Source organism: Eulemur rufifrons, chromosome 7 (assembly GCF_041146395.1).
Source record: "Eulemur rufifrons isolate Redbay chromosome 7, OSU_ERuf_1, whole genome shotgun sequence".
NCBI classification, from domain to species: Eukaryota; Metazoa; Chordata; class Mammalia; order Primates; family Lemuridae; genus Eulemur; species Eulemur rufifrons.
This window is the reverse complement of record NC_090989.1, coordinates 46,607,936-46,635,193: the sequence shown is the minus strand read 5'-3', so window position 1 is coordinate 46,635,193 and position 27,258 is coordinate 46,607,936. Positions and strand designations below refer to the sequence as shown.

The 27,258-nt window shown below is 37.6% G+C and overlaps 1 protein-coding gene across 2 annotated transcripts in view; it reads right to left on the bottom strand.

Annotated features, from left to right (window-relative positions):
- Positions 1 to 2,568: 2,568 nt before the first annotated feature.
- The window catches only part of ADGRG7 (adhesion G protein-coupled receptor G7), a 72,530-nt gene continuing 47,840 nt past the window's right edge, over positions 2,569 to 27,258 (bottom strand). For both annotated transcript variants that reach the window (XM_069472543.1, XM_069472544.1), the window contains 5 exons: positions 21,925 to 22,271; positions 21,116 to 21,212; positions 13,312 to 13,467; positions 10,649 to 10,805; positions 2,569 to 2,811 (listed from right to left, as the gene is read on the bottom strand). In XM_069472543.1, coding sequence (XP_069328644.1) covers positions 2,569 to 2,811; positions 10,649 to 10,805; positions 13,312 to 13,467; positions 21,116 to 21,212; positions 21,925 to 22,271 — 1,000 coding nt within the window. The remainder of the gene's footprint in view (positions 2,812 to 10,648; positions 10,806 to 13,311; positions 13,468 to 21,115; positions 21,213 to 21,924; positions 22,272 to 27,258) is intronic.

Sequence of the window (27,258 nt, the reverse complement as noted above, 5' to 3'; positions counted from 1 at the left end):
ATGAAATAATTTCTTGCTCTCTATTCGGACCCCATTCAAACCCTGCTCAGACAAGGGAAATGACTGATGAGCCTTAAAGTGGTTCTTTACTCAGGGCATACTTGTATTTTGTCAAAGGTTGTAATAGAGCCTCCTTAACATTTTGCTGCCAGCATCCCTTCCTTGGTGTAATTGTCCGTTCTCTACCCCATCATGTCCTGTCAGCCAAGTCATCCCCCTTGCCTCCACTTCACCATGAATATGTGACCCAAGCTGGACCAATATTCCCTGAATACAATGCCTGTGGGCGCACGACCCAAGCAAGATGTGCCAGTTCTGCACCTGTTCGCCCTCGGGTCCTTTCCTCTCCCTGCCCCTGTTGTGCTCTGTATCACAGGGGGACTGAGCCCCATGGGCTCCTGGCTCAGCTGGCTTCCAGCGCTGCAGCCAAGGGAGACACTGACGGGAGCTGCAGGGCACAAGGAAGGGGGAGGCCAGGGTTCTTTTCCACTTTCTTTTCCTGGGTGTGGCAGGCTGCCTCTCCTTGGCTCCAGCTCCCACGCCTGGCCCACCCTGGTTTCAGACCCAGCCCCTGGCTCTGGCAATTTTTCTTACTGTGTCTCTCTGGGTTAAAAGAGGTTTCAACTTTCTCCTTATGCTAATCTCTAGGTTTCTGCAGCATTCCCCATTTTGTCTGTGAGCTTTTTAAACACCATAGAACCAACTGCCTGCCTCAAATTCCTTCTATTTTAAATACTTAATGTGATTTCTGTTTTCCTGCAGGAACAATAACTAGAATTAGAGTCAATCCATGAAATTTGACTTGTGGAAGCTAAGAGAAAAGAGATCTCTTCCTGTTAGATCATAAGACCCAAGATTGGAGATGCCAGTAGCCAATTTCCAGTCACCTAAACCCAGTTTGAGCATGACATCAAACACAGAAGCACACAGAGCCAGGAAAAGCGAGAAAAAAAGAATCCCGACACATTTTTAGCACTCCTTGCTCTAAGTAGACCTAAAGTTAGCATTATCATATATTTTATGCTCCAAACCAGGACACTTGAAAGTAAAAGGGGCTGCTGGTAAAACGTAAGTCAGGGGAGCAGGAGCAAATTGGGACTGGCCCAAACAAACTAGAACATACAGTCATTCTACCTAAAACCAACTTTGTCCTTGGACTTTCCATTAATTGAGCCATTGATTTCTATCACTAAACTAAAAGATTGCTGAGCAGTGCATAACAGAAAGGTGTAAATCAAAGAGATTCTTTCCTAGTGGTAGAATTTCAGGATAGATAGGGGAATATCCTTGTCTACCTGAATTAGTCTCCACAATTGCATGCGGAGCTTGCACAGTTATGAAACAACTGTTTCAAGAACATTATATGGAATTTTAGTTGCTATACCCCAACAGTGCTGAAAAAAAGTGCAAAGAAAGCAACTGTAATTACCAAGAGAAGCGCATACCCATACCACAAACACATACCATCAGGCTAAATATGGTTCTTTGTTGATTTTTTTTTTTTCTTTTTAAAAACCCATTAAGGAAGGAGTATTTTTTTCACATTTAAAGTGGCCCTTACTTAAGGTTTATTTTCATCTGAATACAAATTTTGAGTCAACCACATCGTGTAATATTCTCTGTGTCCAGCCTCTATGTAGGTTCAGCACTATAACACCACTAAGAACTGCTTTTCTTCTGGATTCTCTTCCCTTTACTTTTTTCTGTTCTTCTGTAAGGTCTCACTTACACTACAGATTACATAGGCTCTTGCTAGCTTGCCTCTAAATCCAACAGTCATTTATAACTCTTTCTATAAAAACATATCCTTTAGGGAGTGGTGAGAAGGGTATGCCAAGCCCACATGACATTTGTTAATCTCTTAGTTGAGTGCAGTCACAGCAGCTGCCTAGTTCATGGCAAAACAGAAAACAGCAATTCAAAGACTATATCTCTTAAGTCCAGTGGGAATGCACCCCACCCCAACTAACAGGACTCACTGCCCATTTCTTACAGAGCCAATTCCTCTGATCACAAAACATGCTTTAAAAAAAAAAAACCAACAAAAAAATATCCCTTTCCAGAGGTTAAACTGATGCCAAATTCTTCACTGGAAATAAAAGCATAAGCACATACAACTGTAAAATATTCAGAGATCGATAGTATGATACATGCAAGCAAATCCCTATACACTGTTCATCAGGAATCATTTTGTTCTGGAAGGTAAACTTTTCTCCTCAAGACTTCTTTAGTGAATTGTGAAAGAATTGGCTGTGGGTTCTACATTTTTGTCAAAGTGTGTCACAGGCTTAACGATATAAGAAACAATGGTAATCTTGAATGCTCTATGGAATTCTCACCTCATTTGAGTAAGAATCCATTAACTACTACAAAAACCACAAAGTCCATTAACCCTAATGATAATAAACAATAGGTTTTACCCAATTCTTAACCCTGAGCAAAATATATTGAGGAAGACTTTCTGGGAGGACCGGGGAAATGAAAGAGGGAAACAGGTACAACTCAACACGAGTTGAATAAGAACTCCACAAAAGTTATCAGTTTCATGGCCTAGATGCTTGCTTTTGCTTAGTCACTTTGGGAAAGTGTCACATCCTCCTCACTTAAAGATGGCTCCAGCAGCCTAAAGTGTTCATGTAGGGCTTGAAATGACCGGACCAGGTTATACATCCTTACACGCAGCCTCGGCGCGGCCGTTACAGACAGTGACTTCACTCTCCCTGTGTACGACGACAGTGACTTCAACACTTCAGAAGCTTTTTTCTGGAAGATTTTTGTTCTAAGAGTGTAGAGAATAAAAATTTGCAATCCCTGCAGATAGAATAAAAGTTTAACGTTAGGTAAGCGCTGAGATACAGTATCAAGGGAGAGATTTTATTTCACCCTGGCACCCATCCTTCCTAGTGCACACAGCACCTCCCCAAGTTGTGTTTGCCAGTCTGCAGCTGCCATGCACTTTGTAGTCTAAGACAGCGAGTCAAAGTGCTTCCAATATACAAAGCCCTACATGTGACAGTACAGTAGTAGATTTAGAAGACCTGAATTCAGATCCCAGCCTGCCACTTGCAAGCTGGCTGTATAATTTTGCTCAAGTCCTAATCTCTACAATCTTTAATTTCCTGAAAGAGGCATATTAACTATGGAATACCTAATTCTTCTTCTAGTGCTATCATTCCGTGATTCCACATTTCTTGGAGTTTTTGTAACACAACTGGAAATTTGGTGCACTTAAGGACAAAAAAAAGTTTTAAAGCCCTCTAATTGACTGTTTTGTGTACTTTACCTATGAAGACCAGATGTGCATGAAGAATTGAGCCATAAAGGCTGAGTAATATTTTCTTTATGCTTTAAATAAAAACTGCCATTTATTGAAATCATATTGGTACCAGACACTTGCTTTTCATTTAATTCTCATTTCATCCTTATCATTTAATCCTCACATCAACGCTATACAATAAGCTTTACCAATTCACATAAGGAAACTAAAGTTCAGATAAATTAACTAACTTGCCCAAGATTATTCAACCAATAATCAGTAGAGTTTAGAATTGAACTCTTAAATCTTTGATTCCAAAACTCCTCCTTTATCCAATATAGGATGCTGCTTATTGCTTGTGACTGTAATAGAAAGATATTGTAAAGTGTATCACAGCTTCTAAAATACCTCTGTTAATTCTTCACTAATATCCGTTGTGGAAATAATAGATTAAATATTTTCTGTAGCTAAGTTGATAATATTGTACCAATGTCAATTTCTTAATTTTGACAATGTACTATGGGTTATACAAGATATTATCATTGGGGAAAGCTAGACAAAGAATATGTGGGAATGGTATTATTTTTCCAAATTTTTAAACTATTTCAAAATAAAAAGTTATTTAAAAAATATCCATGATGTTTCCCAGATTGGCATCTACAGAATCATATCCTGTGAATGCTCTTATAGGATACTTCTGGTGCTATGGTAAGATAGCCCAAAGACTCTGATAATGTGACTAATAAAATCAATACATATTGGTAAGAGATAGAGTAATTCTCTGGTCAAAAGTAGAAAGACTAACTTGATGGTTACCCAGTAGATAGTATCAAACTCATCAGAAGAAAGGCCCTATGACACAGGGAATATGCTTGAGAACATAGGTTTCAGGACAGAAGTGGTCACTAGCCATCCTGATTATTCAAGGGAGAGAAATTTATCAGAGCACATGAGAAATCTGGTCTCTAGAAAAGCATCATTTTCTGTGGGGTATACTATTTTATGTGGGTTTTCCAGAATTTAAATTCTAAGGAAAAAACAAGATTGGATCAAATTTCTGGTTGTACAATAATTAGGAAAATATCCTAGACCATGGAGAATTCATAATGATACCATCCTGTGGGGCCCTGTCTGTGTGGACTCTCAATATTTCTGTGCTCCCTAAAATCCCAAAGATGTTGTTTTAAAAAAATATGTGGATCAAACTGATTACCACTAACATAAAGATAAAATTGTGCCTTTTAAGTAATATCTTTAGCAGTTAGTAAATGTTTATTAGAATTATAGCATTCCAAATCTAGAAGGAGCCTTACCTGTGAGCTAACATAGTTATTCCTATACTTTAGTGTACATAAAAATCAGCTGGAGTCTTTGTTTAAAGTGGGGATTCCCAGCTCTTACTATGCATTATTAGATTCTGATTGAGTAGGTAAGGAATGAGTCCCAGGGAATGAGTCCCAGGAATCAACATTTTCACATACTATGTAAGTTATTTGATATAGGCAATATTCAGATCCATTTTGAGAAACAATGTGTTGATTTTAACACACAACCCCCCCATACACACACACACACACACACACACACACATACACACACACTTTATATTTACATGCCTCATCCAGAGAGGCTGTGTGACTTTCCTAAAAAAATCACAGGAATTGTTAACGGTGAGGCTGGAAGATAGCCTAAGTTTCCTTTTAGTCCAATACTCTTGCCGTATAGCCACCCTCAATTTTACCATGTGGTATCAACATTTTGTAACAAACCTCTCTTTTGTAATGTGCCTCTCATTTGCACGAAGGGGAGAATACCCTTGACTATGCTTCCTTTCAGACTCTTCCCTAAATCCTGCTTACTCAAGGCATACAAGCCATTGGATCAATTGGCAATCCCAAAATAAGTTTTCATTATTTATTGCCTTTATAGACAGTTCCCATTGGGTGTTGACAACAGGAAAGAACTGCCTTATATCCACTCAAATTTAGTGGTAGGCATGCACCCATTATCTAAGGGAGTTAGTCCTAAAAGGCTCTGGAGAGGGCTACCTGGGATAAAGGATGAGGTTCTTAGAGACATTGAACCTGGTGGAAGCAATTCAGACAGCCAAGCAGCTCCTCATACTGTGCTATATAGAGTCTGATCCAGTTCTCTTTCCAATGATTCTATTTTGTATCAAAGACTTCCCTTCCTCAATGACATTTGACCATAGCCAGAAACACAACATGACGCTATCTTCACACAGTAGTTACTATTCTCAGCAATTTAATGGAATAATTATCAAACACTGCAGTTTCTTCGTGGAATATTAGAGAACTATATAAGCCATCCTGATATTGAGCAAGGTGTTATCTACTGTGAAAGATATGTCTCTTGCACTCAGAGAACTGATATTCTAGAGGAGGAGACTAGTATGCATAAAAAGTTAATCTTAGAGTACAAAAAGAAAAGGAACAAATAATTTTATAAAATTACTATAATTATATTTATTTGATAATAGATTATATTTATTTATTAATTCATAGTTAAATTAATAAAGCTAGGACAAAGTCATCACTTTAAGGGAGTAAAGCCCATCAATAAATAATCTATATGGATTGTACCATGCCAATTTCCTGTGTTTGATAATGTGTTACAGTTATATAAGATATGATCATTGGAAAATTTGGGTGAAAGGTATACAGGAACTCTCTATATAATTTTGCAACTTCTTATGTTTCTAAAAACTATTTCTAAATAATTTGTTTTTAAAAAGGTTTGGCATAAGAATGGGGAAAAAAATCAAAGAGTAATTTTGACCTCATCTCAGACTATTTTCCACAACATAAAATTTCAGTAAGTCTACAGAATTTCAATGATAAAAGATTATTGCCAAGAATTAAATGGCAAGCAATTTATATGTCACAGTACCTAAAGAAAAATTAGCAACAAGGAAAGTCCTCATTAATGTTTACCAACTATATACTAAATAACTACTCAAAAGTATTACTACTAATGAAAGATTCATTAAAATAAAGAAGTCAAAATAATAGGACATTCCAATATAAAAGTACTGGCAAAAGCATTGAAACCTTTTAAACATAGAGGTAAGTATAAGAAAATGCAGTTAATACAATTATCAAACATAATCTAAGTATTATGAATATTTCTTAAAAGAAAATAATGTAGTCAGCATAATTTAACAACTACATGATACGTTTTAAATTGTACCAATAAAACCAAGAGGCAAAAAGCAGTTAAATTGTGTTAGTAATATCATCTTAAAAAGGGATGAATCAGTACATACATCCTATTTTAGTTTGGAGGTTGAAAGTTATATTCTATAAATTGTAGTAATAGTTGATAAACACAGATTATAATAATAGAATTTAAGATAAAATGAAAATGTTTCAAATAACTAGAGAAATTGGAACTAATCAATCAAGCACTGATGTGCACATATGGAAGTAAAATTCAACAGAAATCAAGCAGGTGAGAGCGGGAAGGAGGGGATGGGTAGTGTTGCCTCTTAATCCTATCCCAGGCAACTGCTACACCTGGGGAAGAAGAGAATGCCTTACCAATCTGGGAGTTCCCCAGCCTAGGCATAATAGGATTTGGAAAGTGACCTGGAGTAACCTAAGGCAAATTATTATGTCATTCGCTTAAATCTACATCATGGTTCACCTCCCAGCTGGGCTTTCAGGGAAAGAGCTCACATACACAAATGCAACCTTGAGAATACATGTCAATCATTTGGTAACATCCCACATCTCCCAAAAGCTCTTCCCCAGACCAGGCCAATAAAAGGAAATAATCCGAGAATTCCCAGAGAGAGAGTCAGTCAGTCAATCAGTCAGTGAGGCAGTCTGTCTCACTTCTTGTGGAGATAGACCCATTTCATTTCACAATAAAAAACTACTTGTGTGAAATTGCTTCCTGCTTGTGGTCACTTCCATTGCAGCGCTCTGCTTGTGATTGTTTTTTCCAAGCAAGAAGCCAAAGAACTAGGATAACAGTCTGCCAAGAGGCTGGACTTGACACTTAGGTGTGTCTGGTCATTCTTCAGCCAAGAGCACACCAAGAACTGAGAGCAGACTTCCACCCTGAAAAGACCCAGCAGGCAGCATGGGTGAGAAACTGTGGAAAATGCTGTCCACTCAAGTCTCAGTCTCAACAGCAGCCCACAGTGGGGTGGTGGGGACCTTCTCAGGCTGCATGGGAGTGCCTGGGCTCATCTATTCCTCCCTCCTCAGAGCCTGCAGGTGCACCTGTGGTTCCCCAGTATCTAGGCTCTTGGGAAGGCACCAGGCTAGAGCTGCTCTAGGCTCAGATGTCTGTGGGATTCCGTGTGAGCTCCCTTTCTAGAACAACATCCCTGCATTTTCCAAGCAGCTCCCCACGTTAGGCCTGAGACCTGTGTTCAGGGGGCTCTCTTATAGTCTTGATTATCAAAGCTCATCTCAACAAGTGGAGCCCTGGGGGCTTCTCTCTTACTGTTTCCCCACATTCAGGAGCTTCTCCCAGTTCTTAACTAGTTCCCAGCTGAGCAAGTTACCCTCTCCTTACCCACTTTCAGTACTTCCCATTACTCTCTGGTAAATCCTAGTGTTTGCTCCTAAATTATCTGTTCAAAATTTGAGAATCTGCTTACTATTCTGGTTCCTCTCTGTGGAGAAGGCACATACTACCTATGTCTAGTCAGCCATCTTGATCCTTTCTCTTCCTTGTTATATTTCAAAGTTTTGGTATTCTCCATACATAATACATACAACAAAGGTTAAAAACCCAAAATTCTCTGGAGTAAAACATACTTATTTTTATTTTTATCTACCATTTTAGTTTATCTTTATCAGTATTTTTATGATGATGAAAATCAGAAGGTGACCATAATCCTCAGTCTACATGTTCTGCTTTGTAGGACTTCCAAATGAAAACAAACAAAAAAGTATATATTTATATATAAAATTTCTTTTCAGATTTTCAAACAAAGTGCAAATGGAATTTTTAAAAAGGTTTATGGTTACCTATAACCTTGAGATAAAACTCAAGGAATAAAAACATTTTCAGTCCTATAAAAAATTATGCCACAAAAACAACTTCAGGAAAATTTGCCACTATCAAATCAACTCTCTTGCAGATAACAGCTATAAATTCTGTATACAATATTTTTAAAAACCTACCTAAATAGATTGGAGGACAACCAAAAACAGTCTAAACTTGAAGGGGAGTCTACACTTGGAAAAGGGGACCATCACTCAGTAGGTTTCCTGTTTTGTTTCATTTTGTTTTTAATCTCTTTTTGCCTGAAGGCAGACCCTGTTCAGCCACACTCAGGTTGACTAACCCTCGAGCTGAAATATTCAATCTTATTAGGTTGAAGAACCAGAGGACAGGGTTTAGGGCAACCACAGCAGCTGGAGAGTAAGGCAAAATATCCAAGAAAGGAGAAGGCAGAGTGGGGGAGCTTCAGAGTCTGTTTATAATCTCTGCCCAAATGTACTATTGACCCCAAAACTATATATGAATAGGGCAGACTCTAAGAAACCCAGCTAAGGCTAAAAGGACTAAACAGAGATGGCATCTGTCCACTAAGGGGAGACAGAGCTTCCAACTAAGTTAATTGCCTGATAGCCCACTCTTTGTGAGAATATAACAGAATGCAGAGTTGCTACATTAGTTATAATGTCCAGAAAATAATCAAAATTACTAAGTATGATGAATATATGACTCATACTATAGAAAAAAGACAATCAATAGAAATTGACTGAAATTATCCACATATTATATTTAGCAGACAAAGATTTTAAAATGTTATTATAACGTGCTTAAGAATGTGAAGGAAAATATACTTGTAACAAGTAAAAAGTTTGGAAATCTCAGCAGAATTAAAACCTCTAAAAATAAGATAATTCTTAAACTTAAAATGTATAATATCTGAAATAAAAATCACTGGATAAGCTTTACAGCATATTGGAGATAATTGAAGAAAAAAGCAAATTACTTTGAAGATAGATCACTAGAATGATCCAGTCTACTAAATAGCAAGAAGAAAGAACAAGAAAAATGTGCAGAGCTCAAGAACATGCAGAGCAATATCAAATGGTCTAACATACATGTAATCAGATTCCAAGAAAGAAAGAAGAAGAGAGAATTGAGGCAGAAAAACTATTTGAAAAACTAATGGTAAAAAAATTCTCAAATTTGGTGAATGGCATAAATTAATAGATTTGACATAAATTAATAGTGTTTCTCTAATCAAAAGACAGAGACTAGAAGAATGGATTACAAGGTATGGTTCATGTATTTGCTGTCTACATGATACATATTTTAAATATAAAGGCAGGGTAGATTGAAAGTAAATGGATGAAAAATACACATCATGCAACCAATATTCGTGAGAAGGGTGGATATCAGATAAAGTACATTTTATGACAAAAAGTATTATTGGAGATAAATAGACTTTGTTATCTAAATGATAAAAGCATCAATTCAGCCAGAAGACATAACAATCATAAATGTATATGCATCTAATAGCAGAACCTCAAAATAAGTGAAGCAAAAATTGATAGAATTCAGGAAAGAAATACACAAATTCATAATCATAGGTGGAGATTTTAACACTTCTCATTCAGGAATTGAGAGAACCAGACAAATAGAAAAGAATAGAAAATCTGTACAACACTCACAAGCACTTTGACTTTACTTACTCTTTTAGAACACCACATCTAACTACAGAATATATTTTTTTCCCAAGGGTAAATGTTTTGTTCACCAACATAGACCAAATGTTAGGCCATAAAACTAGTCTCAATAAATTAAAAAGAATTGAAAGAAAAAATTCAGCCAACCCCACAGGGATTCAAGCAATAACCTACAACATTGTCTAACTATACCAACTATGAACCTGTTGCATGGGAGAAAAGGAAAATAGCTGTTCCCCAAGCCAGCTGCTTGACAAAATCTCTCCTACTCAGAGAAGAGGGTCATGTGGCTCAATCCTATTGCAGTTATTTTCTATGATCTCCATCCCATGAAAAATCATAGTAGATAAGTCAGAAAGAGCTTTCCTCTCTCTTCCCACAATGTGTGTTAAAAATAGAATCTCTCTAGGCACAGTGGCAGGTGCCTGTAATACCAGCTACTCAGGAGGCTGAGGTGGGAGGATTTCTGGAGCCTAGGAGTTCAAATCTAGCCTAGGCAACATAGTTAGACCCTATCTTTCAAAAAAAAAAAAAATAAATAAAAGAAAAGAAAAGGAAAGGAAAGAAAGAAAAATAAAAGAAAAAGAGCTTCCCAAAGGTAACTAAGCAATGACCTTCAGAGAGTTTTTAAAGGAGGAAACTTTGGTCCAGGGTGATGTCACCCCCACTGCTGTATGATTTACTACTTTCAGACTAATTCACATCATACCTGAGTAGTGTTGAAAATGCAGAATATGTAGCTGAAGACCACCCTGATGTCATCATCATTAATTAACATAAAGTATGCCAGAATCCAGGTAATTCCAAAAACAACTGCAACAGATAATGTGCTAACAACCTTCTTTAGGGATGAAACCTTTTTTGTGCTAGGTAAGAGAAAGCAAGAAAGAAAATATGGTTCATTATTTTTTACCTATTAATATCATTATTACTCTCCTATATAGACTGCATACTGATCTGACCATATACATTGTTTACTTAGCAATATTATACCTCAGGTGGAAAAACAATGCTAGACTTTATGTTACTTTAGTGAAAATCTGATTTAGAAGCTTTATTTTAAAATACATTATCTATGGGGTACAATATATGCCATTCAGGCAATGGGTACACCAAATGCCCAGACTTCACCGCTATGCAATATACACATGTAATGGAATTCAATTTGTACCCCCTAAATCTATTGAAATTTAAAAAAATACATTGATACCTTTTTAAAAGCTCAGGCAAAAACAGTTCCTTAATACTACTGCAGGCAAATTTCACTAAGAATCAACTTTTTCATTGGAATGGAATTTTAATTTAATGAGCATTACTACAGATCAGCCAGTGAGGAATTTCTTTTTATTGACATCTAGGATCTTCCTATGCCTTGGGTGGATATGGGAGACAAAGATTATTTAGATGCAGAGTGATTATCTTCCCGCTCGTGGAAAGTCTATACCCCTGGAATCTGGTCTTGGTCATGTGACTTACTTTGACCGGTGGGATATTAGCAAATGTCGCAAGCAGAGACTTGAAAGGCTTGAAACTCATTAGAGTTTGCCTTCTCTCACTGCTCTTTAGAACCCTGAGAAACCTGGGCTGGCCCAGTGGGGATAACAGGCTGCATGGAACAGAGATGAACTTTCTCAGCTGAGCAGGTGCTACTAAGACCAACCGTCAACTACCAGACATGAAAGTGAGTCATCCTAGATCATCCATCAGCATTATTCAAGTCAGCTGGTATCAAACAACTACCCAACCAAGACTCAAACTCATGACATTAGGGTGATGTGTTATACAGCTAACTGATACATGGAAGGCCATTTGTTAAACAATTAAATTATAGCACACTTTTCATCATAATTAGGCCAATTTAAGAAGCATGGCCTATCCACCAATATTTCAAAATACAAATTTGGTTGGTGTCTGTGGCTAAAAATGGTTCTGTTTTATATAAAGGAAATATAACCTAATTGGCAATTAGGCTAAGAAGCCTTCACCAATTTCTTTCTGCATTGCTGCTAAAACATAGATTTTAACATTTATCAGTGATAGTATTTTCTCCATATTTCCCCTTAATATGAACTATCATTCATATAGAAAAAAATGATATTTACACTTGATCTGTAAAGCATATATTTAAGATTAAATTCCCCCTAATGATAATGGTTTTCACTCATCTGTTCATGCTAAGTGGAACCATTTGTGAGCTTACTATAAGCTCAAAGATGTGCCTGCTTATAGTAAGTCTACTTAAAATATGAGCAGAGTCTTGTAAAATTAAATATGAACTCATATCCTCATTAGCATTGTGTTCTAACCAATTTGTGTTATGCAGATGGGGTCAGGAGGGACAGAGTTCACGTGTTTAATAGTTTCTGTTCTTTAGTCTGTCCAAGTAAAAAGCTCTTGTAATATCAAGTATGATAATGAAGATGAGTTTGGGGGCCAGAAGGGTTATAGAAAGGAGAGAAGCAGTCTAAATGGGAACCGGGAAACCAGGGAGCACATGCCCCATCTACAGGGAATGTGGGCTCAGTGTTGCCAGATGTTCCATTTTTTTCAAGAGAAGATTCAATTTTTAAGTGACATTTCCAAATTTTTGTATGTTTTACACTAATTAAAAAAATGTTAAACCTGCTATATAATTCAACCAGTACATGTAAAATATAGCCTACAGATACTGGTTTGTAAAATGAAAATACAGGTACCAGCATCTCCTCACAGCCTCCTCATTTCTTTAATTATTCAAATATGATTTCTTGAATATTTGGAGTCAGGGAGAAAATTTTTTCTTGAAGTCTTTGGGTTGAGTTTTTAGCTGGGCTCATATAACACAAAATGTGTTATGTAACGTAGTATACCCACATTGTAGTACAGTAATCCCTCAGCATCCAAGGTGGGGATTGGTTCCAGGATCCCTGTGGATACCAAAATCTGAGGATGCTCAAGTCCCTTATATAAAATGGCTTAGTATTTGCATATAACCTATGCACATCCTCCCATATACTTTAAATCATATCTATATCACTTATAATACCTAATACAACATAAATGCTATGTAAATAGTTGTTATATTGTATTTTATTGGTATTATTTTTATTGTCATAGTATTTTTATTATTTTTTTATGAATATTTTGATCCCCTGTTGGTTGAATCTACAGATGTAGAGACCAAATATACAGAGGGCCGACTGTACTGATGTTAGAAGATGAAAAGATCTACTTTCTGAGTCAAAGTTTAAGAGAAAATCTCTTCTGCAAAACACATACCCCTACCATTGTCTCAGTTTGAAAATAATTCTAGGAACTATAGATGTATTATGGTCCTGTATTATGTGCTGAATGAGTCTTGCCTGGAAGCTTCTCATCCACTGGGAATCTTACCTTGTCAGATTCTGATTATTCTTCCACAGCACTTTGACTGTGATTATAATAAATACAGCAACATTGCCGATGAGGATAATAGTTATAGGTACAAAGAATGACCACAATGATGGACTTCTTATAAAATCATTGCTTTCTGGAATTGCCAGCCAGCAGCTATGGAGAAAAAAGAAATTATTTCAGCAGACCAAGAAAGGTATACATACTGATTCCTCGTACTATTAACATTATTGACATTCACTCCACTGAAAAATCTGCTCAAAATCAATATCCCTTTGCATCTTATACATTTGAGATGATTTTCAAAAATTCAGCCCACTAGCAAAGTGAAATGAGTTCGTTCTGCCATATTCTCTATGAGTCAGTATGTAGAAAGAAAATGAGATTTTAAGTCAGGCAGTCTGACTTTAGGCAAGTTATTGTTTTTAGTTTATTTTTGAATAAGTGGCATATCCAGAAGGTTCAAAATGTGAAAGGTACAAATAGTCATAGAGGGATAAGACTCCTTTCTACATCTTATACATTTGAGCCACCCAGTTTCAATGTTTCTTGTGTCTCCCTCCAGATTTAAGCTATGCACACACTAGCAAATGCACATTTTTTCCTTGATTTTTAAACAAATGGTAACATATGATACATCTTCTGTACCTCAGTTAACAATATATCTTGGAGATCATTCCTTATCAGAATATAAAAAAGTTCTCATTTTTCTTTATAGGTACATATTATTCCATCATTTTGATATATCATAGCTTTTTTAAACATCATTTTGATATATCATAGCTTTTTTAAACAGTCTCGTATCGGGGACATTTTAAAAATGTTAATGTTTAAAAAGAGTTTGAGAAAGTTATTTAACCTCATTGTGCCTATGTTTTGTTTGTTTCTTTCTAGTGGTGGTAGTTGTGATGGCAGTTTTTTCTCTCATCTGAAGTAAGAATAATAGTAACCACCTCCCATTGAAAGAATTAATTTATTCATTTAATAAGTATTTACAGAGTACATAATGTATGCCAGACAGTCTTTTAGACACCAAGGTATTAGCAGTGAGCAAAACAGAAATCCCTTCTTTAGTGGGTTTATATTCCAGTGCAGAGAAATAGATAAAGTGAACAAAATATATGTCAGATGGTGACAAGTGCTGTGAAGAAAAAGTAAAACAGATAATGGGAGTAGAAATTACTTTGTGTTTGTATATTTGTATGGGTGGGAGGGGTTCATTTTGTCATAGAAAAAAGCGATATTTGAGCAAAGACCTGAAGTAGATGAGGGGGAAGGGTGTTCAAGGCAGAAGTTACATCAAGTGCAAAGGCCCTGAGGTGTGAGCTTAAGAAATAATAAAGAGCCTAGTGTGGCTGAATCAGAGTGAGCAGATGAGGTTTGTGGAAAGATGCAAATCTTGTAGGAGCTCTGTAGGTGATTGCTTGTACTCTGGGCAAGAAGAAGAGACATGTCATGACCTGTCTTTAGTTTTAAAAGAATTTCTCCAGGTGCAATGAACAGACAAGGGCATGAGCAAAAGTAGGAAATAGCTATTAGACTACTGCAATAATCCAGATAGCTTGGACTAGAACAGGAGATGTTAAAAAAATAGTCTGATTCCAGATATATTCAAAAGTAAAGCAAAAGGATTTACTGATGGGTTGGATGTGAGATATAGGGGCATTAAGGATGACTCCAAAATCTGAGCTCATGAAATGGTGTAATTACCATTAACTGAGATGAGGAAGACAATGAGATGAGTAGATTTGAACGGAAAGATAAGGAGATGTCTATTAGACAGCTGAGTGGTGGTGTCAGGTAGGCAGTTGGGTATTAACAAAATAATGTGAGAAGCCCTGGCACATGTTTGGCATTCAATTAATGTTTGTCTTCTTTTCCCTGGAGGTAAAACACCATTATTATACATACCAAAGTATTTCTAAATTGTTTTGCATTGGACGTTGTTATCATTTAAATTACTAGAAACCATATTTCTTTTTTTTTTCCTTTTAGTTAATTGAAATGTTTGGCAATGAAACATACTTCCATTATCACCATACCCACTTGCTGTGTGTACCCACTAGGAAACCATATGTCTAATCTGAATGACGTAGGAGGAAACTGAGATGATGTCCAAGTCTACAATGAATTTAAAAATGAAAAGGCATGCCTGCCTCTAACAGATAGAATAGATCCACCCCTAAATCAAATGGTGAGAACAAGCAAAGTTTATCTTTGAGACTTCCAGCCTCCCTTTCCTTTCATCTGTGATTAGAGGACAAGTTGTTGCTATCTCCCACCTCAAATTCCCATGCACAGAAGAAATTGGAGTGCACTTGGCTAAGAATTTAATGAAATCCTGCTAAGAACTACTTTCAAGTTTTTAGAAACCTCTTTGGAGACTAAGCAAGTGGCCAACAAAAATTTTCAGTAAAAAAGATGGACCCATTTCTTATCCAGATCGCCTTGAGAAACAGTTTAAAAGGGAATGAACTTATTAGAGTCCTTTCCTTTCTACTTCTGGTCAATCTAGCCCTCTAGCAAGAGGGCTGTCAATTTTGTTTATATTTTCAAAAAACCAAATTTTGGTTTTATTAATCTTCTATATAGTTCTTTTTTTTTATCAATTTTATTTAGTTCTGCTCTGATCTAAGTTATTTTTTTTTTCTTCTGCTTGGTTTAGGATTGGTTTTCTCTTCCTTTTCCAGTTCCTTGAATAAGGAAGTAGAATTAGAAATGAAAAAGGAGAGGTCACAACAGATATCACGGAAATACAAAACATCATCTTTGAATACTATAAAAATCTCTATGCCCAAAGACTTGAAAATATGGAGGAAATGGACAAATTCCTAGAAACACACAACCTCCCTAGGTTCAATCAGGAAGAAATAGAATTCCTGAACAGGCCAATATCAAACACTGAATTTGAAGCAGCAATAAAAAAAATCTTTCAATAAAAATGTCCCAGACCAGATGGGTTCATGCCTGAATTTTACCAAACGTACAAAGAACTGGTACCTATACTGCAGAAATTATTCTACAACATTGAGAAGGATGGAATCCTCCCCAACTCATTCTACAAAGCCAATATCACCTTGATACCAAAGCCAAGAAAGGAAACAACAAAAAAAGAAAACTACAGACCAATATCCCTTATGAATATAGATGCAAAAATTCTCAATGAAATCTTAGCAAATCAAATTCAACTGCTCATCAAAAAAATAATTCATCATGACCAGGTGGGCTTCATCCTAGAGATGCAAGAATGGTTCAACATACACAAATCTATAAATGTAATTCACCATATAAATAAAAGCAAGAACAAAGACCATATGATCCTCTCAATAGACACAGAAAAAGCATCTGACAAAATTCAGCATACTTTTACAATAAAGACTCTTAAGAAAATAGGTGTAGATGGGTCTTACCTCAACATTATTAAAGCCATATATGATAGACCCACAGCCAACATCATACTGAATGGGTAAAAATTGAAAGCATTCCTGCTTAAAATTGGAACCAGACAAGGTTGCCCACTATCTCCACTTCTATTCAAAACAGTGCTAGAAATCCTTGCCAGAGCAATCAGACAAAAGCAGGACATCAAGGGTATCCAAATGAGGGCAAAAAAGGTCAAACTTTTACTCTTTGCTGACGATATGATATTATATCTAGAAAACCCTAAAGATTCAACCAAGAGACACCTGGAATTGATAAATGAATTCAGCAAAGTCTCAGGGTACAAAATCAATGCACAGAAATCAGTAGCTTTCATATATGCCAATAACAGTCAAGCCAAAAATCAAATCAAAGATGCAACACCTTTCACAATGGCATCAAAGAAAATTAAATATGTAGGAATATATTTAACTAAGGAAATGAGAGATCTATATAGGAAGAACTACAAAACCCTGAGAAAAGAAACTCCAGAGGATGTAAGCAGTTGGAAAACCCTACCATGCTCATGGATCAGCAAAATCAATATTGTTAAAATGTCTATACTACATGATCTACAGAATCAATGCAACCCCTATCAAAATACCAACATCATTTTTCACAGATCTAGAAATAATAATTCTACGCTTTGTATGGAATCAGAGAAGACCCCATATAGCCAAAGCAATCTTAAGCAAAAAGAACAAATTGGGAGGCATCAGACTTCAAGCTATACTACAAGGCTACAATAACCAAAACAGCATGGTAACGGCACAAGAACAGAGATATAGACCTTTGGAACAGGACTGAGAACCCAGACATAAAACTATCCTCATATTGTCATCTAATCTTTGACAAAGCAGACAAAAATATACATTGGGGAAAGGAATTCCCATTCAAAAAATGGTGCTGGGGGGAAAATTTCATAGCCACATGTAGAAGATTGAAACTGGATCTGCAGCTCTCACCTCTCACAAAAATCAACTCACAATGTATAACAGACTTAAACCTAAGACATGAAACCATAAGAATTCTAGAAGAAAATATTGGGAAAACTCTTACAGACATCAGCCTAGGCAAAGAATTTATGAAGAAGACCCCCAAGGGAATCACAGCAGCAACAACAATCAATAACTGAGACCCGATCAAGTTTAAAATCTTCTGCACAGCCAAGGAAACTATCATCAGAGCGAATAGACAACCTACTGAATGGGACAAAATATTTGCATGCTACACATCTGATAAAGGGCTGATAACTAGAATCTATATAGAACTTAAGAAAATTAACAAGAAAAAAATCAAACAACCCTGTCAAAAAGTGGGCAAAGGACATGAAGAGAAACTGTGCAAAAGAAGACAGAATAATGGCTTGCAAACATATAAAAAATTGCTCAACATCTCTAATCATCGGGGAAATGCAAATCAAAAAACCCAATGAAATATCACCTAGCTCCAGTGAGAATGGCTTTTATCAAAAAGTCCCAAAACAACAAATGCTGGAATGGATGCAGAGAGATAGGAACACTCTTACATTGCTGGTGGGACTGCAAATTAGTACAACCTCTATGGAAGGTAATATGAAGATACTTCAAAGAACTAAAAATAGAACTACCATTTGATCCAGCAATCCCACTACTAGGCATCTACCCAAAGGAAAAAAAGTCATTTTATAATAAAGACATCTTCACTTGAATGTTTATGGTGGCACAATTCACAATTGCAAAGATGTGGAAGCAACTGAAGTGCCCATCAATACATGAGTGGATTAATAAAATGTGGTATATGTATACCATGGAGTACTATTCAGCTATAAGAAACAATGGTGAACTAGCACCTCTTATATTATCCTGGATAGAGCTGGAGCCCATTCTATTAAGTGCAGTATCACAAAAATGGAAAACCAAGCACCACATGTGCTCACAATCAAATTGGTACTAACTGATCAACACTTATGTGCACACATGGAAGTAATATTTATTGGGGGCTGGGCAGGTAGGAGGGGGGTGGAGGAGATGGATAAATTCATAACTAATGGGTGCAGAGCACACTGTCTGGGAGATGGGCATGCTTGTAGCTCTGGCTTGGGTGATGCAAAGGCAATATATGTAACCAAAATGTTGGTACCCCTGTAATATTCTGAAATTTAAAATAAATAAATAAATTTTAAAAGGGAATGACAAGCTAGAAGGAAAAAATTGAAAATTCAACCTATTGGATAAAAGCTGACTTGCAAATTATGAAACAATTAGACAAATATCTACGTGAGTCTTGAGCTATTTAAACTTTAGAAAATACAGTTTCTGGTAATCACGGTTTGTACCATGGATGGATGTGTGGGTGTGTGTATTCACAGGTACAAATGTCTGTAAGATTCCTCAGTTACCTCACACCAATGGGGAGATCTGGAAGGGAGACACACGTGGGTGCCCATGCCCATCAGGTATACACCAGGAGGGAACCTCACTGCCTCTGTCCTTTGCACCACTTGGAGCCACAGGTAGTTGTGCTGGATTTGTTCTCACGACATCCCCTCTCTTTGTAATTCTGAATCAAATAATTCATATTTTGAGAAGTTGACTGCTAAGGAGAGGGATAGATCCTATGGTGAGAAATAACCCTTGTTGTTAAGAAGTGGGATTTCTAGAAATGAGATTGTGGAGTCACATGGTGGAAGAAGCTAACCTGACAAACAGCTATGGGTCTGAGGTCTGGAGAGCATCATAGGTTAACACAGATGAAGTGTTTAACTCAGTGAGTTTGTCATGGAACATTGGAAAAGATAGCTTCAGCATATAAACATACACTTGAAAAATCTCCCCCCAATATATTATAATTTCCCATGGTTACCTCAATCCCTCAGGAACATCCAAAACAGCCCATATGGTGGTGGCACAGAGAATCAGGGGGCAGAGCACTAAAGAGTGTGGCCCACCCTGGCTGGTACCTGGGTCCATGCAGAGACAAGATTACAAAAGGGAGCCAGGTCAGGGGTTTCAAGTATGACCCACAGAGCTAGGACCAGTGAGGGAGAGCACAGGATCTTGAGGAGCAACTGCTGGGAGGATAACTCAGGAAAACCAAAAATAATCCCTCCTCGTTCTCAATATATTCTGAAGAAACATGACCCTTGATGGCATGCATATAGGGGAAGGTGCAGGGGAGCCAAGGGGTCTGAGATGAAGTGGATACTTATGTTATGCATCCTTTCCTCTCTTCCCAACTTCTCTTAGTGTCTTCTCCAACATCTAGCACTGTACTCAAGAAAGGATCTGGTCTTAATTATTTTATAGTTCAGTGTGAATAAATTTAAGTCAATTGGCTTCTTTCTTTTGAAGGCTTTTATAGGAGTGAGTCTATTGAGTCTAGTGAGTCTGGGTTAGGGAAGGAAATTAATAATGTGATTTGAAGTGAACTCCTGCCCCCATCAGATATTTGCATCTTAGATATCTCTAATGGTGAGATGATTAAAATCTTAAAACTCAAAAAGATATTTAATAATAATGAAACAGAGAGAAAATAGTGTCTGGGAATATGAAATCAAGCCAGGCAGTCAGCCCCCTCACCCACAGTTGGGCATGGTCATCCCTAGGACCAAGGTAAGTCCCCTGACCCCACAGCCTTCCCTTGGGTATTCCTGCCCATTTCTAGGAGTATTGCTTTTATTTGGGTTGGCTTGGGACTTAAGGTGGAATCTGGGGATAAGAATGGTTAGATTTATAAAACAAGAAGGGAAGATAAACTAAAGGGCAGTTGCGTTTTGAGAGTAGAAATACATGGAAAGAGTTCAGTCCCAGTTAGCTCAGCTATCTTCTCTCCCGCCCCATGTAAAAAGCAAACACCATACAGTCAGGTACTTCCATTATTACCAGTTAACTATTCACACTACAGTCACTAGGAGAATTTATTATGTGTGATAAATCATCATAAAATACTCCTTATACATATATCAACTTAGAATTGGTTCATACGAACAAGACATAGGGATAGTGCTCTTCAAGTTATTACATGTTTTCACACTTGCTTGACCCCACACAGTAACCCCAGAACAGGTATTTCCATTATTGTTCCCATTTTCCAGATAAGCAAACCAAGATACAGGGTTACCAGAGATCATATTGTGTCACGGTTCTCAGACTTAGTGAAAGAAGACAAATTTAATATAAGAAAATTCAGAATGTGACTACTTGTTTTACAAAAGGATTTATCATAGGAAATTTCTATGTCCCCACATTTAAAATATAATGTGTTCTTTGAGAATTCAAATTACCAATAAATATGACAATTTTAAAGTGAAATGCATATATACAATGACACTTGGAGTCAACATCACTGAATAGTTATACTCTTGTGTCAAAGAAATAGATATTTTTTACAGATATAAACTCACATTGCCTCTTGCCGGTAGTTTAACTCCCATTGTGAATCACTCCCATTCTGAGCATAAACAACTCCCACTGTTATACCCACTATTATAGCCGGGACTCCTATATGATACAGAGAGGCACAGAATTAATGATTTATCTAAGACTGGGATTAATTATAAAAGACCATTAGTGAATTATACATCGGACCTATTTCAGGATATATTGTTCTTTCCACCCTGCACAGTACACTAAATGATCGCATAGATATAGATCAACAGTAGACATAATTTTTCTCTAGGTGTCTTCTTTTCCCTTTTGGTGTTGCCTCTACACACAAATCCTATACTATTTCTGATTTCTTTGTAACTCTTACCACAATTTCCATTCTTAAACGGCATAGTTCCTCTTTCACTTAAATAAATTTAAACTTAGATAGCCCTAAAACAATTCTTCGTTTGCTAGAAACCCAATAAATTTTTCAAATAATTTGTTGTAGAGAGCCACTCTGATTGTCTTTCTTGAAACATTTGTTTCAAAGCAGCTTGAAGTTAATTATTTGTGGTCTAAATCTCAAATCAAATTAATAAAAGGAGATGTTAAAGGACATTAATCTAAGTTAGCTTATCATGTATCTAATATACCTGCCTTGATCAATTCTGCCTCCTTCACTGGAGTATAAGGTACTAGACAGAAAGTTTTCTTAGTAATCACTGTATTTTCTATCTTCCCTATCACAAAGCCTTGTATTATTTGGCCCTCAGTGGGTGTTTGTTTAAATTAAATGATGTCAATGAAATTAAATTCCTGAGTAAATGGAGATGCAAACACTTACCCCATCCAATTAATGAGATGAAAAGAATGAAATATCGAGGAAAAGGCTTCATGGTCCTAATTAGAAGGAAATAGAGCTGCACAGCACTGAGTCCATTCCAGGTAAACGTCACTAACAGAAAATAGTGCAGTAAGGCAGCCATCGCAGTGCACGTGGGATTTTGAATGCCAATGATGTCTTCTGTGAGCATTTCATTATTATCAATGTCAATATTATTAATGTCACCACCACTTGTCTTCAAGTTCTTATTGGAATTTTCAATTCCAAACAGAAAGAGGAGGTTGAAAATCAACATTGATGTGCATAGACTCACTAACACCCAGGTCACTGAGGTTTTTCTGAGTTTCCTGAAAATAAAACAGTAAATATAAAAAACTAAATATAAATGGAACAACTGCAAAAATTAAACTCCAGTGAAATTGTAAAGAAACAAAGAAATATTATCACCCAATGTAAATCTAGCTCATAGCACAGTGGGGCCAGCTGATAAATCTGACTTGTCAATTACATCAGAAATTCACACTCTTATCTCATTTCCACAAATAAGTGAGTTACAGGAAACAGGTTGATGCATCCTTTCTTGAAACTGTATTATGATCAAAAATTATAGCTAATCTCCAAAGATGGCCCCTAGTGAACTCTACTTCCTGGTATTTATGCCCTGTGTAGTCTTCTCTGGGGGCCTGTGCCTTGATTTAACTCATGGGATGAAACAGAAGGCCTGGCCGCCAGGGCTGACTCACCCCTTAGACACAATAGTGCTTAGGGCCCCCGATATTTTTATGGCCCACAACAATGTTTTCACTTGTTTTAAAAGTAGAAGGAAGAATAGGGTCGCTATGATTGCAGAGTGGAGGTGACCTCCTGGATTCGTGCTCCCAGAGAGGAAGGCGTGGATCTCGGCCTGCCACAACACTAGAGGATCACCACCCCCTACACACACACACAAGAACAGCGGTGTGAATCCACAGAGAATCAACATGGGACACAGAGAGCAATAAAAGACTGAGGTGAATGGGATATAGGATCGCAAAAATCTGGAGTGCCGGACGGACAATAGACAGCGGAGTGTGGGACGGCTGTACCCGCCTCACCAAGGAGTGAGGCGGGTTCAGCCCCACAAGAAAGCGGCTTGTTCTCCCCACTGACCTCCACATCCACTTAATTAGGGACCTGCCTGAAGTCGTTGCAGAATCACCGCGGGAGAGGCGGGGCTCTGCGGATAGGAGACATCAACGGGAAACAGCTTAGACTCTAGGGGATCTCCGCGGAGAGAGCTCTTAGAGGGGGAGGGGCAGAACTGCGCTAAGACGAAAAGCAGCGAAGGGTTGCCGAACTACAGATTTTTTTTTCCTCTTTCTTTCTTTTCAGCGGTCCTCTAGCCGGGGAGCTACTGTGAGCTTCTGTGCTCACCAGGCTCCCGGCTCTGGTGCCTGCCGGACCCTGAACCTTCACCCCAAACACCGGTGATCTGTGGGCATGCGGTTGCCATCTTGGGGTCCACAGCCTAGCCACTGAGGAGCCATAGGGTGCCGGGCGGCTCCCTGGGCGGCTCCCTCCCCAAGTCCGTGGACCCTCTCTAGGAGCCCTGCCCTTGTGTGAACACTGAGTACTTCCCCAGATGTGAGAGTGTGGAGCCTGGTCCTTGGGGACCTGGGCTAGGGCAGACCTTTGCCCATGGGAGCTGCAGCAGCTGGTGTGCTGAGCAAGCGAGGGCACCACCCACTCCCCCTAGCCAGTGTCTTTCCTGAGGAAAGAGGCAGAAACCACCCCTCTAGAGGAAGAACCAAAAAAAAAAAAAAAAAAAAACAGAGAGACTTTCTGCCTGCAACTAGTATGGATCCTGCCTGCTAACTGAAAGCCCGCAACACAGTGACTTAACTCGCTAAACCAGTCTTAGGTCATTCCAATCCTCTGGCGTGGACCCATCAGAAGCAGCCCCCAACTGAGGTAGAAAAAACTCTAAACAACACACAACAGTCTCCCCCTCTTGACAAAGGAAGCAACATACCTAGATTGCTTCACAGTCTAAGAACAGAGTACAAGGTGTGCTGCTAACCAGACTAAAGCTGTAAGAAAAGATCTAACGATAGATCCAGATGGGAAGGGCTCAGCGAAAAAAACACGGGGAGCACAAAGAATCAAACGGAAATCTCACCCCCAAAGAGAAATACCAGCTCTCAACCAATTGACACAAACGAGATTCAAAATACCAACATGTTACAGGAAGAATTTCAATTATGGATTATAAACAAGCTGAATAATATACAAGAAAAAAATGGATAACCAACACAAAGAAACCACAAAAAAAATCCAGGATTTGGAAGAAAAATTCACTAAAGAAATTGAAATATTGAAGAAAAACCAAACTGAACTCCTAGGAATGAAGAACTCACTCAGAGAGCTACAAAACACAGTGGAAAGTCTCAAGAGCAGGGTAGATCAAACAGAGGAAAGAATCTCAGGGATTGAAGATAACTCTTTCCAATTAAATAAGTCAGTCACAGAGATAGAACAAAGAAATAAGAGAAAAGATCAGAGTCTACAAGAAATGTGGGATTATGTGAAGAAGCCTAACGTGAGAGTTATTGGCATTCCTGAGGGTGAAGAAGATAATAAGCAAGGGTTGGATAAGCTTTTTGAAGACATAATTGAGGAAAATTTTCCAGGCCTTGCTAAAACTCTAGATATACAGGTTCAACATGCTCAAAAAACCCCTGGGAGATTCATAGAAAATAGAAAAACACCACGCCACATAGTCATCAGACTGACCAAAATATCCACTAAAGAGACCCTTCTTCGAGCTGTAAGGAGAAAGAAACAAGTAACATACAAAGGAAAGCCCATTGGAATTATGCCAGATTACTCAACTGAAACCTTACAAGCAAGAAGAGGTTGGGGCCCCATTCTCACTCTTCCAAAACAGAATAATGCCCAGCCTAGAATCTTGTACCCAGCTAAGCTAAGTTTTCTATATGAAGGAGAAATTAAGACATTCTCAGATAAACAAGGACTGAGGGAATTCACCAAGACAAGACCAGCCCTCCAAGAAGTACTCAAAAGAGAGTTACACACGGACCAGCACAAGAAAGACCAACGAATGTAAAACTACTCAAGAGCTAAAGATCAAATTCCAACTATCACAGTGGCTCAAGAGAGAAAACATAGCAATGAAGTTCTACCCAACAAGCTGAACAGAAATCTGTCCCACTTATCAGTTCTCTCAATAAATGTGAATGGCTTGAATTCCCCACTCAAGAGACATAGACTGGCCCAATGGATAAAAAAAAACACAAACCAAGTATCTGCTGTCTTCAGGAAACTCACCTAACCTGCAAAGATGCATTTAGACTAAAAATAAAATGATGGAAATCGATATTTCAAGCAAATGGCAGCCAAAAGAAAGCTGGTGTGGCAGTCTTAATTTCCAATAACTTAGTTTTTAAACCAATAAAAGTAATAAAAGACAAAGATGGTTACTATATACTGGTGAAAGGCACAATTCAACAAGAAGACATAACTATACTTAATATATATGCACCCAACTTAGGTGCACCCAGATTCATAAAGCAAACCCTACTTGATCTGAACCAAATGATAGATAACAATACTGTAATAGCTGGAGACTTTAACACCCCACTGACAGTACAGGACAGATCCTCCAAACAGAAAATAAACAAAGAAATAATGGACTTAAATAGAATGCTAGAACAAATGGGCCTGACTGACATCTACATGACATTCTACCCAAAGTCCACTGAAAATACATTCTTCTCATCAGCTCACAGGACATTCTCTAAGATTGACCATATCCTAGGTCATAAAGCATGTCTTAAAACATTTTTAAAAATAGAAATTATACCATGCATCTTCTCAGATCACAACGGAATAAAAGTAATAATGAATCCTAACAGAAACTCTCATTCCTACTCAAAGTCATGGAAGCTAAACAACCTTCTCCTGAATGATTAGTTTATAAAGGAAGAAATCAAGACAGAAATCAAAAGATTCTTTGAATTAAACGACAAAGGAGACACAACTTATCAAAATCTATGGGACACAGCTAAAGCAGTCCAGAGAGGAAAATTGATATCCATAAATGCCTATATCAAAAAGACAGAAAACTTGCAAATAGACAACCTAATGAATAGACTCAAAGAGCTGGAGAAAGAAGAACAGACCGACCCCAAACCCACCAGAAGGTGAGAAATTACTAAGATCCAATCAGAACTAAATGAAAAGCACAACCAAAAACCCATAAGGGAAATTAATAAAACAAAAAGTTGGTTCTTTGAAAAGATAAACAAAATAGACACACCTCTGGCTAGACTAACCAAGAGCAGAAAAGAAAAATCTCTAATAACCTCCATTAGGAACATGAAAGGAGAAATCACAACCGATGCCACAGAGATACACAATATCATCTATGAATTCTACAAAAATCTTTATGCACACAAACTGGAAAATGTGGAGGAAATAGACAAATTTTTAGAAACACATAGCCTTCCCAGGCTCAACCAGTAAGAAATAGAATTCCTGAATAGACCAATATCAAGAACTGAAATCGAAACACCAATAAAAAACCTTTCCAAAAAGAAAAGCCCTGGTCCAGATGGGTTCACACCTGAATTTTACCACACATACAAAGAAGAACTGGTGCCCATCCTACATAAACTATTCTCCAATATCAAGAAGGATGGAATTCTCCCCAACACGTTTTACCAAGCCAACATAACATTGATACCAAAACCAGGAAACGATGCAACAAACAAAAAGAACTACAGACCAATTTCTCTTATGAATATAGATGCAAAAATTCTCAATAAAATCCTAGCAAATCGTATCCAAGTGCTTATCAAAAAAATAATCCATCACAACCAAGTGGGCTTCATCCCAGAGATACAGGGGTGGTTCAACATATGTAAATCTATCAATGTAATTCACCACATAAATAGAAGCAAAAATAAAAACCATATGATCCTCTCAACAGATGCAAAAAAAGCATTTGACAAAATTCAACACCCTTTTATGATAAGAACGCTTAACAAAATAGGCATAGATGGAACCTACCTAAAAATGATACAAACCATATATGACAAACCCACAGCCAACATCATACTTAATGGGGAAAAATTGAAAGCATGCCCACTTAGAACTGGAACCAGACAAGGCTGCCCACTGTCCCCATTACTTTTCCACATAGTACTGGAAGTCCTTGCGAGAGCTATTAGGCAAGAGAGCAGACTCAAGGGAGTCCAAATAGGGAAAGAAGAGATCAAACTCTCACTCTTTGCTGATGATATGATGTTATATCTGGAAAACCCCAAGGATTCA